General features: G+C 39.7%; 1 protein-coding gene across 1 annotated transcript in view; it reads left to right on the top strand.

Annotated features, from left to right (window-relative positions):
• Window positions 1–14446, top strand: part of LOC124804616 (probable E3 ubiquitin-protein ligase HERC1) — a 790356-nt gene that overhangs the window by 106574 nt on the left and 669336 nt on the right. The window contains exons 9-10 of the mRNA XM_047264817.1: window positions 2542–2861; window positions 9544–9678. Coding sequence (XP_047120773.1) covers window positions 2542–2861; window positions 9544–9678 — 455 coding nt within the window. The remainder of the gene's footprint in view (window positions 1–2541; window positions 2862–9543; window positions 9679–14446) is intronic.

Raw genomic sequence — 14446 nt, forward strand, 5'->3', positions numbered from 1 at the left:
AATTTGAAGTTTTTTTAAATAGAGACCATACCTGCTTTTCTATGAGTGTTATGCATTGTGTAGTTCATATAGGGGGGCCGTACAGCCAATTGATGTCTTCTCCGCAAAGCCTACCCTCATTATACAGTAGTCTTGAATGAACTGTGACAGAAGTCCAAACATCAGGTGAAACTATGCAGGTGAAACTATGAAATAGTGGTATGTAATCTAATGTATAAGCGATATAGGTTACGCCACCAGTTGTAACTTTTCTTACTACCACGTGACTAAGTATTTCTTGTATTTTTTAACACTCATAGTGGCTAGGCACTAGCCAAAATCTAAATTGCTTTAATAAAACCTGAAAGGAAAGGACAACTGATTGCTGTGCTCCATCATTTTGGAACTATATCTGAGTCACTTATAATGCCAATGCTAACACGTCGGTTGACTGACAGTATAGGCCTCATCAAGCCAATAAAAGCAATGCTGATGTAGGTGTATGGTTTATTTGAGAGTGTATGTGCTTGCATAGACTAGTAAAAGAACAGTTGGTTATTCAGAAGCTAGTCCGATTTTTTGAACTGTTACAGATGTCTGTGCGCATATCTCATCAATCAGCTGTTGGCAAATGATTTCTGTTTTGAATTATCCACTATCACAATACTGATTTTCTCTTTGTGTGGTGTGATTTATTTCATCATTTTTTGTGCACATTTTTTTTCTACATGTGCCTCATATGAATTCTTATTTATTTTGCAATAGCATATTTTTAATGTAGGAATTTCCCTTATTCCTTGTATTTTCCACTGAACTGAGCTGTCATTAATCATGTATGCCAAAGCATAAATATAAAACCATGTTTATAACTTTGGATGTTATTGTAACATCATCTGCCCATGTATGATATTCCTCCATGTGCAGCCATACACTAACTTGAATATGACTTATTGATCTGATTTGGTAGCTTAATTTTCAGTAAATCTTTGTCATTACTTGCATACCCCTACAATTAAATTTATTTTAGTTCGTGATAATGTAATTTACAGCAAAATTTTTTTTTTCTTCTGAAAGTTGTCCACCATGTAAATAGTTGGTTATTAGTTGAGGTAAGCATACGAAACTGGAAGTTGTGTCATAAACTCAATAAATCAAAATAGACACTTGTTTTAATGCTTGATAGAAGACAATGCTCAATACAACCATTTCAGTTTCATGATCACCAAAGACTTGTTTATTTGTGCTGTTTGGTGAGAGATCACTAGCCGTAACAATATACTGATGAGCTATAATTCAACTTGTAAAAACACTCCAATGACAAAAAAGGGACTTATTTTTGTGTCATAGATTCATAAAAGACGCTTAGCAGTACCTTCCCCTCTCACATGGCTTCATCCATGTCCATCTTCGTACTGAAGTTCACAAAAATATTACTGTGAAACAATGGTAATTTTTAGTTCTTTGAATGAAGAAAACTGTTAATTGTGAGGGAACATTGGCAGCAGGAGGAATTGGTAGTATAATGGAGGACACGTTGGGTGTGCATTGTTGAATAGATACACATTTTGCAAGGCAGAGATGTTAATACATTCCAGATGTTGCCCGTAGAAATTATGGATGCATAGTGACCCTAACAGTCAGCACTTGAAGAATTTCTGAGCATGGCTTTCTTGATTGTTGCTTTATGGTACAATGTTTTCTGAGCAGTGATAGCTTGGAGTTTGTCGTTCACTCTTTCAGAGGTTCAGAGAACTGCTTCCAAAATGAATTATGCAACTTGAAAAACATATTAAACATGTGATCAGTTCCTGTACATTAATGTGCTTCTGTAGTTGTTCTGATCACAAAAGTTTGTAGTGGGGTGGGGAACAGTTGACTGATGAAGAAATTCTGGGGCTGCTTGAAGAATCCATTCCAGAATTGACAGTGATGGTTTCGACATCAATGACAGAATTTCTGAAGCAGATGGTAATCTGCTTTTCTCCTTCATTGTATAAGCACAAGCCACACTAAGAAGTCAAAAAAGTTTCACTTATGGGGGATTGCAGCAGTCACTATGGCCCAACTGGCATGTGTTAAACCAAGGAACATCACTAAAGCTGTTAGAAATACTGCTACTGTACAATACCTGAGAATATTTTAGCAAGCTTTTACTAATTCTATTTGTTTAGTTGACATTGTATCTTTCATATGCTTTCGCAATTAATGTAGCATTGCTGCTGTTGGTATTTTAAGTGTTTTTCTTCTCACTTAGAGTAACTTTTTTTTTTTTTAATTCTAAGAGAAGTTATATAAAAGAGGAGAAGCTTTCAGTAGTCTGCTCAGCATGGACAAAAAATAATCTATCCCTTTAGGCAGTGGAAGGAAGAAAACATACTAGAGGAGAAAAATAAAATAAAACAAAAAGTATATAGTGAAAAATGACCTTAAAGACAGTCATAACTTCAATAGTGTGACAAAGGAAGAAAATATTTACTCAAGAATAAGAACAGTGAAAATGCTGGAGGCAGAAAGTGAAAAATGAAAGAAAAATTGAAATTGAATATTTGTTCTTATTTGCAGATTTACACGTGGGGTTTTGGAACGTGTTTAGGTTGTCGATCAGGAGAGACCGTGACAGCCCTGCGACCACAGCTGGTTGAAGACCTTGCACAACTTCGTGTAGTGGATGTTGCAGCAGGTGATTCCCACGTGTTGGCACTCACACACGATTGTGAGGTTTATGCTTGGGGCAACAACAGTATGGGTCAGTGTGGACAAGGTCATACATCCTCACCACTTTCTCGACCAGGACGTGTTCTTGGACTTGACAATGTTCCTGTGCATCAGATTTCAGCTGGAACAAGCCACAGTGTGTTCTGGACAGCTTTACCTACAGACAGGTCTGTTAATTACTGATTTTTTTTGTAAGACATGAGAATGACAACAATGTATATTTCAATTTTATTCATGTAAATACAAAAAATTAGTTAAATCACTGTCAGAAGCTTAGTTATTATCACAGAACTCTGATTTTTTACTTTTTACTTACTGGTCTACTACGTAAAATAAATGAAAAAGAATTACTTACCTATTTATTTTATTTTTTATTTATTTATTTATTTATTGTTCCGTGGGACCAAATTAAGGAGAAGTCTCCATGGCCATGGAACGAGTCAATACATGAAATTATAACACGATATTAGAAACAGATAAAATGAAATATAAAAAAACATATTCAGGTGACAAGTCGTAAGTTTAAATGAAGAAAATCAACAATGTAACACTGGAATTTGCTTAATTTTTTAGCTCTTCCAGGAGCTCCTCGACAGAATAGAAGGAGTGAGCCATGAGGAAACTCTTCAGTTTAGACTTAAGAGTTTGGGCTACTGCTAAGATTTTTGAGTTCTTGTGGTAGCTTATTGAAAATGGATGCAGCAGAATACTGCACTCCTTTCTTCACAAGAGTCAAGGAAGTGCATTCTACATGCAGATTTGATTTCTGCCTAGTATTAACTGAGTGAAAGCTGCTAACTCTTGGGAATAGGCTAATATTGCTAACAACAAATGACATTAAAGAAAATATATACTGTGAGGGCAATGTCAGAATTCCCAGATTTTTGAATAGGGGTCGACAAGAGGTTCTCGAACTTACACCACATATAGCTCGAACAGCCCGTTTTTGAGCCAAAAATACCCTTTTTGAATCAGAAGAATTACCCCAAAAAATAATACTATACGACATAAGCGTATGAAAATATGCGAAGTAGACTACTTTTCGTATTGAAGTGTCACTTATTTCAGATACTGTTCTAATGGTAAATAAAGCAGCATTTAGCTTCTGAACAAGATCCTGGACATGGGCTTTCCACAACAGCTTACTATCAATCCGAACGCCTAGGAACTTGAACTGTTCCGTCTCGCTTATAATATGCCTATTCTGTCTGATCAAAATATCGGTTCTTGTTGAATTGTGTGTTAGAAACTGTAAAAACTGAGTCTTACCGTGATTTAGCATCAAATTATTTTCCACAAGCCACGAACTTATTTCATGAACTACGTTATTTGTTACTGTTTCAATATTACACACAAGATCCTTCACTATCAAGCTGGTGTCATCAGCAAACAGAAATATTTTTGAATCACCTGTAATACTAGAAGGCATATCATTTATATACATAATAAACAGCAGTGGCCCCAGCACTGACCCTTGGGGAACGCCCCACTTAACAGTGCCCCATTGGGACTGAACATCACTACCACTCTCAATATTGCGGAGAATTACCCTCTGCTTTCTGTTCTTAAAGTAAGAGGCGAACCAATTGTAAGCTACTCCCCTTACTCCATAATGGTCCAACTTCTGCAGTAATATTTTGTGGTCAACACAGACAAAAGCCTTCGTTAAATCAAAGAAAACACCTAGCATTCACAACCTTTTATTTAATCCGTCCAAAACCTCACAGAGAAAAGAGAATATAGCATTTTCAGTTGTTAAACCATTTCTAAAACCAAACTGAACATTTGACAGCAAATTATGTGAATTTAAATGCTCCAGTAACCTTGTATATACAACCTTCTCGATAACTTTAGCAAACACCGATGGCATAGAAATAGGTCTAAAATTGTCAACATTATCAGTGTCTCCCTTTTTATAAAGTGGCTTCACTACCGAGTACTTTAATCGGTCAGGAAACCGACCACTCCTAAAGGAAAAGTTACAGATATGGCTGAGAACTGGGCTAACATACATAGAACAATACTTCCGTATTCTGCTAGATACCCCGTCATATCCATGAGAGTTCTTGGTCTTTAGTGATTTAATTATTAACTCAATCTCCCTCTTGTCAGTATCATGGAGGAGCATTTTAGGTAACAGTCTCGGAACACTTTTTTCTAAGAGCGCTATATGATTCCCTGTTGGGACTAGGTTTCTATTTAGTTCACCTGCTATATTCAGAAAGTGATTATTAAATACTGTACATATATACGACTTATCAGTAACACGGAAATTCCCACTACGCACTGATTCTATATCCTCGACCTGTCTCTGCAGACCAGCAACTTCCTTTACGACTGACCATATGGTTTTAATTTTATCCTGAGACTTAGCTATTCTATCTGCATACCACATACTTTTTGCCTTCCTAATAACTTTTTTAAGCACCTTACAATACTGTTTGTAATGGGCTGCTGCATTTAGATTTTGACTGTTTCTAACGTTTTGATATAATTGCCACTTTGTTCTACAAGATATTCTTATCCCTCTAGTCAGCCACCCAGGCTGCCGGTTTGTGCTAGTACCCTGTTTTAAACGTTCTAACGGAAAGCAACTTTCAAAGAGCATGAGAAAAGTCTTGAGAAAAGCATTATATTTATCGTCTACTGTATCAGCGCTATAAACATCTTGCCACTCTTGTTCCTTTATAAGGTTTACGAAGGTCTCTACAGCAACTGGATCAGCTTTCCTGAACAGCTGATGACTATATTTAACACGTGTTGCAGCACGAAAATATTTAAAATTTAAAATTTGTGCATCATGATCTGAAAGGCCATTCACCTTTTTGCTAACAGAATGCCCTTCTAGTAATGAGGAATGAACAAAAATGTTGTCTATGGTTGTTCTACTGTTACCTTGCACTCTCGTTGGATGGAATACAGTTTGCATAAGATTATATGAATTAAAGAGGTCTACCAGCATCCTCTTCCTTGCACAATCACTTATTCAATTAATATTGAAGTCACCACATATAACTAACTTTTTGTATTTCCTATAAAGTGAACCAAGAACCTCCTCTAGCTTTAGCAATAATGTTGTGAAATCGGAGTCTGGGGATCTATAAATAACAACAGTAAGAAGTTTAGCTCCGTTAAATTTAACCACACCTGCACAACATTCAAACACCTTTTCAGTGCAGTACTTTGAAACATCAATTGACTCAAATGGGATGCCGTTTTTCACATACATGGCTACTCCCCCACACCGCAAAGAGCTCCTCGAAAAGCTGCCAGCCAACCTGTATCCTGGTAAAGGAAGCCTCTGAAATATTTCCTTATTTAAGAAGTGTTCAGATATACCAATAATTTCAGAGTCAACATCTATAAGCAGTTCACTAACTTTATCTCTAATACCTTGTATATTTTGATGAAATATACTAATTCCCTCATTACTCAGATACCTAAGCTTTGTCAAAAGTGATTCCCTTGTTAGATAGACTTCCCTTAAGCAGGAATACCTATCAGCTGACTTCAGTCTAAAAAAGGTGCAGCTCTAACACCCACTACTGCAGGAATTTTCCCATGAGTGATCCCACCAACCCCACCTATGCTGTCACCTATAAGCTTTGCCAACCTCCCCTTCCCATACCTGTTGAGGTGCAGGCCATGTCTAGTGAAACCCGTCCTGCTGATAGACTCCACCAACACCACTGAAATGTGACCCATGCTTTCTGTCATCAGCGCACCCCCAAGCCTCATGTTATTACGCCTGACGGCTGTATTAAGATGAGGCCGATCATGACGCTGAAACAGTTCCACGAAATGCACATTCGTGTTGCCAGTCTGAGTGGCTATCTTTTCCAGGTCACCATCTATGTTGTACTCCCCATCCCTGTCAATACTATTACCAGCCCCACCCATAGTCACTACCTGATCCTCTTTAGTAAAATCCCTACATAACCCCGCTATGTTAACAGTCACCTGAGCCAACCCTGCATTAGGCTTCACAATGCTGGTGACCTGACTGATGTGTTGCACATAGAAATGTGCAACAGTAAACAGCATTTACACTAGCTTTTGAGCTCTTGCTCTTTCTCTAGTAAAAGTACACACATTCACACGTGCAACCACATAGACACCCAAACACACACAGCTGTGGCATATTTTTTATCGTTATTAATTTGAAAGTGGTGTGTATGTAACAGAACAACCTGGCGTAAAGTATGGTATGCTTCTTGACAGAAGGAATCTACAGACACTATTTGAATATCCATGATTTCCGTAATTCACTTTTAAGCATTTGCTGCTGTCATTCTTTTCATTATTGATTCAATTTCGTCTTCTTGAGCAATTGATCCAGCAACTGATCCACTTCCCCTTGTTTAATTACTTCACTTTAATGCAAATATCTTTTTGAGAAATAAGCTTTCCCTTTATATATGTATGACTACATAATGCATTGTTCTTATTTTCACTGTTCTGAATCCCATTTTGTATGTCACTCACTGTAGACACTAAGATTTACATGTTACCACATAATCATCAGTTTGTTAAGTTAGCCAATTTATTTCATTTATTCCTTTTTGTCAACTCATTGCCATCTTGTTTCCTTCTCTCTATAAGCTGTGTAGATTGCAACCACTCAACATTTTTTTCTAAGGGTGTCTTCATAGTATGGTTGTCCTTGTGGGTATTACGAGTCATAGATCGGTAATAACACCCATTTGCAGTTGAATGTTATTTAAACACTGAACAAGGAGAATGCAGTGTGGCTGTCCGAACATAGAACGCAGAGGGAGCTAGTTAGAAGTAGAGCCAAAGATCATCGGGTCCAAAGACATGACGTGTCACGCCAGAGGCGCCACAGAGCCGCACCCCCACACCCCTCTGGCAGTGCAGAGCATGGCGGGGAGAAGCTAGTTCACTTCAACACAAAATCATGGCGCTAGCGCGGTGGATGAAGACGGCATCCAGTGTGCGAAGTGGGCGCCTCGGAAGCTGCGCAGACAGGGTCATGTGCGTTGGGCTGCTGTGTGGGGCAGTGGAGAGTCATTCGAGGTCATGTGAGTGGGCAAGGTGTCGGTGATGGCAGGCTGGCTGGTGCGTCGTAACGTGGCTCGGAGAGGGACCATGCAGGTTTTAATTGCTTAACTGAAACTGTATTCGGTCGTCCATTGAGTAGTATCACGAAAGTATTCACTCCATGGCGTAAGACACGTTGCAGAGTGGAGGAAGGAGGTTGCAGGGCCGCACGTATGAAGTTGTCTCGTAGCATGGTGAATTTGCACAATGCCAGGTCTTTGTGTACAAACATTGGCGGCATGGAATGAGTGCGAGGCAGGGGTGGGTGAAGTTGGGCGACGTGTGCATGCACTCATTGTACAAGGGCAGGAAGGTCGATGGCGTCGGTCGGTGGTGTGTCCTCGACAAATTCAGCTGGCAGGGCAAGTGGTTCTCCATATAAGACCTATGCCAGCGAAGCATTCAGCTCCTCCTTGTGGGCGGAGTGGATGCGGAGTAAGAACCAAGGAAGTGCCTCAGTGGATGATCCACCAATGTGAACCAAGTCCTTAGGTGCAGTGATGCCAGGCATGCAAGAATGTGCAACTTCGTATGCATGAACGTTCGAATTAAAGTTCTCGAATGTCATCGGCTAATCAGACCAAACTGAAGGTGACTGCTTAGCTGAGGGATGAAACACAACGTCCTTCACACGATTATTGTTTACAATGTCACTAAGCGGCGTGCACTGTCCGTGTAACAGCCATTGCTGCATAGTAGCATTTGATGGTGGCCATGTTGGGCCGGTTATGGTTAAGTGGCCACCGGCATGACTGGGGCCAGGTAATTGTTCTCTTTTAACGAAACGTACATTAGGAACACTAGTAAAAATGCGAGCACAGTTAATAGGGTGCAAGGCACTGGCACAAAATGACACTGATAGATCCATTGGTCCGAAGACTCTGTGGACCTGTACACGAAGTCTGTTAGTGAAGAAAAGAAGCACAAAATAATTCCTAAACACATGATGATGATGTTGGGGGTCACTACTGTGGATATTACGAGTCATAGATCGGTAATAACGCACTTTTGCAGTTGAATGAATAGTTACGTAAACACTGAACAAGGCAAATACAATATGGCTGTCCGAACATAGTGTGCAAAGGGAGCTAGTTAGATGTAGAGTCAAAGATCATCGAGTCCAAAGACATGACGCTTCACGCCAGAGGCACCACATCCTCACCACTTTTAGACAATGGGATACTAATCTTGATGGCAAAATTTTACTGCAGAATGTTCATTAAAACAGAAGGAGAAGGTTAGTGGCATATTGGAAGCTGCATGTCAGTTTAAGCATTTTATTTATTGCTAGAGTACAACTGTATGTATCCAATTTGAGTTCTAGTTTCAAAAACCATTTTAACCTGCTGAAAATATTTAATAGAAGGACCTCTTAATCATATGTTGAAAAATTCAGTCCACTGACAACATTAATATAGAAAATGAGCAGAGTTTCTGCCTCTCCTTTATCACAGTAGTGTTAGTTCTGCAGGATTAGCAAGGGAGACTCTGTATCTATTGCAGTGAAAATAGACAGGCATATTGAGTTGTTTTGTGAGGTGTGCCAAGATGGTGCAATTTGAGGAGTTCTACCCATGATTCAGACCGTAGAACTGGGCAGCATAACCAACATGTTTTAACAGTTTTCTGTTTCCATCCACAGAGATGTTAATTTGCTTCTAGAATTCAGTATATCTAATGGAATGTTTTTCAAATTCTAGTAGCTTTTTTTTTAATTTTTTTAAAGTGTTGTTATCTTCTGTTTTGCATCTTTTTGACATGTTGATTGAGGTAACTTATATTTTCCAGGCAAGTCATTTCATGGCATCGCCCATTTTGTGTTGACCTTCAGGAAGAAACTTTTGCACTTATTCACCATTTTCTGGAAAAGTATGCTACCGTGTTTGATGAGAAAGACATGCTTAAACCATTTCCAACTCCTGAGTAAGTAATATTTCCCAGGTTGATACTGATTTCTATGTGTAAATTTCTGCTTTAGTTCATAGTTTGTTATAATTAGCTTCATTAAATATGTTGAAGAGGCTTTTCTGGCCACCACTGAGGGAACAGAGTGCAGGGAACTTGCATAATACTAGGTACGGAAAGCTGATTAAAATCAGAAATTGATAGCAGTGATGCTTAAAAGGTAAATCTAAGTGTAAGTCAAAAGGATGGAAATAGTAAATTTGCCACAATACATTTGAGATTAATCATATCTCCTCAGAGAGAAATTCAGCTGCTTATGAGATTATATGGAAGGGAATCATATCAATAGTGTGCGCATACTTATAATTGGATGTTTATACCAACATTCAGACTGACTCCCAGATGTAACCAGAAACCTTAGAGAAAACTTCAGTTTGCTAGTACATATGTCGCCCAATCATACAGCCATCATTGGAGGAGATTTTAATTATCCAACAAACAATTGAGATATCGACAGATTTGTAAGTGGTGGATGTGACAAAACGCTCTACAGAACGATACTAAATGACTTATCTGAAAACTGTCTAGAATATATAGATTGAAAGCCCACTCATGGCTCCTTTAATCATAAGGATTGTTCTAACACAGCTACGACATTTCACTGCTGTTATCTTTTATTAATACATGCACTGGCTCTTTTCACAATACAGTCATCACTTGTATTCCACATCCCTGAAGGTTCCTCTGTGGAGAAGTTTTTATGGGAGCCAAACTGAGTGTTGTGGAAAGGTTGTTGACAGAAAGGTGTTCCAATATTATTTTGTAAACTACCTTTTCAGACAATTCTCTGAACATTGTAGGAGAGACATGAGTGTGTAATTGGAAGTTAATTGCTTATCTCCACTTTTATGACTGAGTGTACATTTCAATCTTTCAGGAAATACTCCTTGGCCTATTGACTGATAACAAGAGCTGTGGGCTTGTAGGTTGTAGAGACCACTATCACTTTTCAATTCCTGTTCAGTTACTGTTTAATGAAGAAAGAACAAATGTTCATGATGAGGAAACTCATGGCCACAGTTTTTTGGGACTGAAAAGGTATTCTTCTGTTGGACTTTTTGCCAAGAGGAATGACAATAAATGCTGAGAGGCACTGTGAAACATTATTAAAGCTTAGGCATGCTGTTCAAATTTGCCAGCGGGGTCTGCTCTCCAGCAGTGTCGATCTGCTTCACAACAATGCTTGGCCTCACGTTATGGCAAGAACAAAGACACGACAGGACAAGTTTCAATGGGAATTACTGGATCATTCACCGTACAGCTATGACTTAGCACCATCAGACTTTCACCAGTTTCCAAACTGAAGGGATTTCTTGGTGAAAGTGCTTGGAAAATGATGACATGTTGAAAGAAACTGTTGCTAACTGATTAAATGGTCAGGTGGCAGAGTTCTCTAATGCTGGGACCCAAAAGCTGCTGCCATGACAGGACAAATGTTCAAATGTTCCTGGCTACTAGTTTCTCTTACTCCATTACAAATTGGTTCTTATTTTAAAAATGACTCTTAAATATAGTGAACACAACAGCATCCTAAATTTCTTGGCCCCTTCGCTCTCCAAAATATGAAGCAAATCGGTGAAGGACTTCCTGAGATTTGTGGTAACCATGCTTTCCCTGTATATATTAAATCGAGTGTTGATCATAAACCCATGTAGTGTCATGTAAATATTAAATATGTAGTAGTAAACAAACTGTTGCAGCTTAGCTTTCTGTTAATTTTATTATGTCCATTTTTATCGCCTTCATGCGCAAATAGCATGTACCAGTTTAAAGATAATTAATGATAAAACAAGTGACAGAATTCCATTTTGAGAGTTCTGTTACTGTTTTTCTGTTTTTCTTCACTTGTACAACAAATGCAATTGAAGGATATAGTACACCAGCATCTGACTGGTATGCTAGAGTTAATGAGTTCATGAGTTTTTGCAACAGTTGTGTGGGGTATTCATCAGATATTATTCTATCATGTAATGGAACTGTTTATTGCATTCAGATACTTGGCTTTATACTGGAGAAACAAGGGAATGAGGTGAAAGAAACAGAGTTTAATTTTATCCATATTTTGTTGCTTAAAATGTGACTGTATTCAAAACATTGGAGGTATGAATTAAATAACACCTTTCATGTTTCATTAACTACACGATGCAGTTCGGACCCTGCAGGTCCTTTGTCAGGTGTAATTTGTCTTAATATATGTTTTATTTCTCCTCCTGATTGGGGTGAAATGCACATTCCTGTCACGAAAAGGTTTAATGTTAGGTTATGAATTTTGTAAGTCGAACGCGGAAAATATGTGCAAAATAGTGGAAAATGAACAGTGTAAACTTACCACATCATCCAAGGAAAGCATTTTTGATGTTTTAGTACTGGCAAACAATTCTTTTCTCCGGCATTTTAGTACATGTCACTTCATTCAGGATGTACATTTGGACACACATGTTTATAAACACTTCTCAGATGTTTTTGTATTTTGTATATGAATTTATTCGTAGTGCTAAAGATATAACTATTAAACAATTGACATATGCAAGAAATAACTTTAGAATAGGTCTTTTAAATTACTGAAATAACTATGGCTTGCGAAATCTGTTTGTTCATTTAACATACATTCTGGTTTTTTGATATTGTGGAGGTATATCTGCAGTTGTTCTAACAGACTTAGGGTCTTGCCATTGGCTTCGTTATGTAGTATTACCAAATTGTTTTCTAGACTGTTGATGACATGTTTCATTTCCAATATATGTTGTGCAATGACCAATTTTTCGAAATTCTTGAGCCTGAAAGCATTACATGTTCTTGAAAATGGGTGTTGAAGTTTCTGCCTGTTTTCCCTACATAGTAGGCAGGACAACTGGGGCATGGTACATTGTACACTCCGCTGTTGTTGTATGTTTGTGTTTCACTACCCAAACACAGCCCCCAAGCACTAGACCCAGTGTTGAACCCTGTCTAGAACAGTTTCGACTGCCTTCTCAAAGGGATCCTCCTCCCCTCCCCCAAAACCATCCCTTGCAGACATTTCAGGAATTCCTCACATCCAGTGTTGCCTCCCAGTCCTTCTTGAAGAACATCCCGACAACCCCCAACATCACCCCAGCTGAATCCCGTGCCATTAAAGAGCTGAAAATAGACCACTCTATTGTCATCCTCCCGGCGGATAAAGGCTCCACAACTGTCGTACTTGACCGTGTGGAGTATGTGGCAGAAGGACTGCGTCAACTCTCTGACACCTCAACCTACAAAGCTGTTACCCAGGATCCCATTCCCTCCATCCAGACTGAGCTCCAAAAAATCCTAAAAATCCAAGGTCCCTCACAAGGCCTCACAACGGCTTCCATAGACTTACTCACTCCACCTGAGCCACGTACCCCTACCTTCTACCTATTACCCAAAATCCACAAAGAGAACCATCCTGGCCGTCCCATTGTAGCAGGCTTCAAATCCCCAACCGAACGTATCTCAGCTCTGGTAGACCAGCACCTACAACCTATCACCCGCAGACTCCCATCCTACATCAAAGACACAAACCACTTCCTAGAACGCCTCAAATCCATTCCCACTCCTCTCCCACCTGAAACCTTTCTTGTCACCATAGATGCTACATCCCTTTACACAAACATCCCACATACCCATGGTCTCTCTGCCCTTGAGCACTACCTCTCCCAACGCCCACCCGAAGATCTTCCAAAAACCTCGTTCCTTATCACACTTACCAACTTCATCCTCACCCATAATTACTTCACTTTTGAAGGCCAGACCTACAAACAAATCAGGGGAACGGCCATGGGAACCAGGATGGCTCCCTCCTATGCCAACCTCTTCATGGGCCGCATGGAGGAGGCTTTCCTGAAGACCCAACAGCTGCTTCCCCTGGCCTGGTATAGGTTTATAGATGACATCTTTGTGGTCTGGACTCATGGTGAAGAAACACTCCTTAATTTCCTCCATAACCTCAACTCCTTTTCGAATCTGAATTTCACCTGGTCCTTCTCCAAAACCCAAGCCACCTTCCTGGATGTTGACCTTCATCTTGTTGAAGCTCACATCCACACCTCAGTCCATATCAAACCCACAAACAAACAACAGTACCTTCACTTTGATAGCTGCCATCCTTTCCACATCAAACGCTCCCTTCCCTACAGCCTAGGTATTCGTGGCAAACGTATCTGCTCCAGTGACGAATCCCTCAACAACTACACCAATAACCTGACCAGTGCTTTCCTCTCTCGCAACTATCCTGCAGACCTTGTCCACAAACAGATTTCCCGAGCAATACATTCCTCCCCGTCCAACAACAATGTTCCTACCCCCAGACCACACAGAAGCATCCCCCTTGTCACCCAGTATTATCCTGGCCTCGAAAACATCAACAAATTACTCCGCCAGGGATATGACTTTCTCAAGTCAACCCCTGAAATGAGATCATCCCTTGACAAAATTCTCCCCACACCACCCAGAGTTGCCTTTCGTCGCCCCCCTAACCTCCGTAACATCCTTGTTAAACCCTACAATATTCCCAGACTACCTTCTCTACCCAGCGGTTCCTACCCCTGTAACCGACCCCGCTGCAAAACCTGCCCCATGCATCCGCCCACAACCACCTACTCCAGCCCCGCTACTGGTAAAACATACACAATTCAAGGCAGGGCTACGTGTGAAACTACACATGTCACTTATCAACTGACGTGCCTGCACTGCACAGCCTTTTACATCGGCATGACAACAA

The sequence above is a fragment of the Schistocerca piceifrons genome, chromosome 7, assembly GCF_021461385.2.
Source record: "Schistocerca piceifrons isolate TAMUIC-IGC-003096 chromosome 7, iqSchPice1.1, whole genome shotgun sequence".
In the NCBI taxonomy this organism is placed as follows: Eukaryota; Metazoa; Arthropoda; class Insecta; order Orthoptera; family Acrididae; genus Schistocerca; species Schistocerca piceifrons.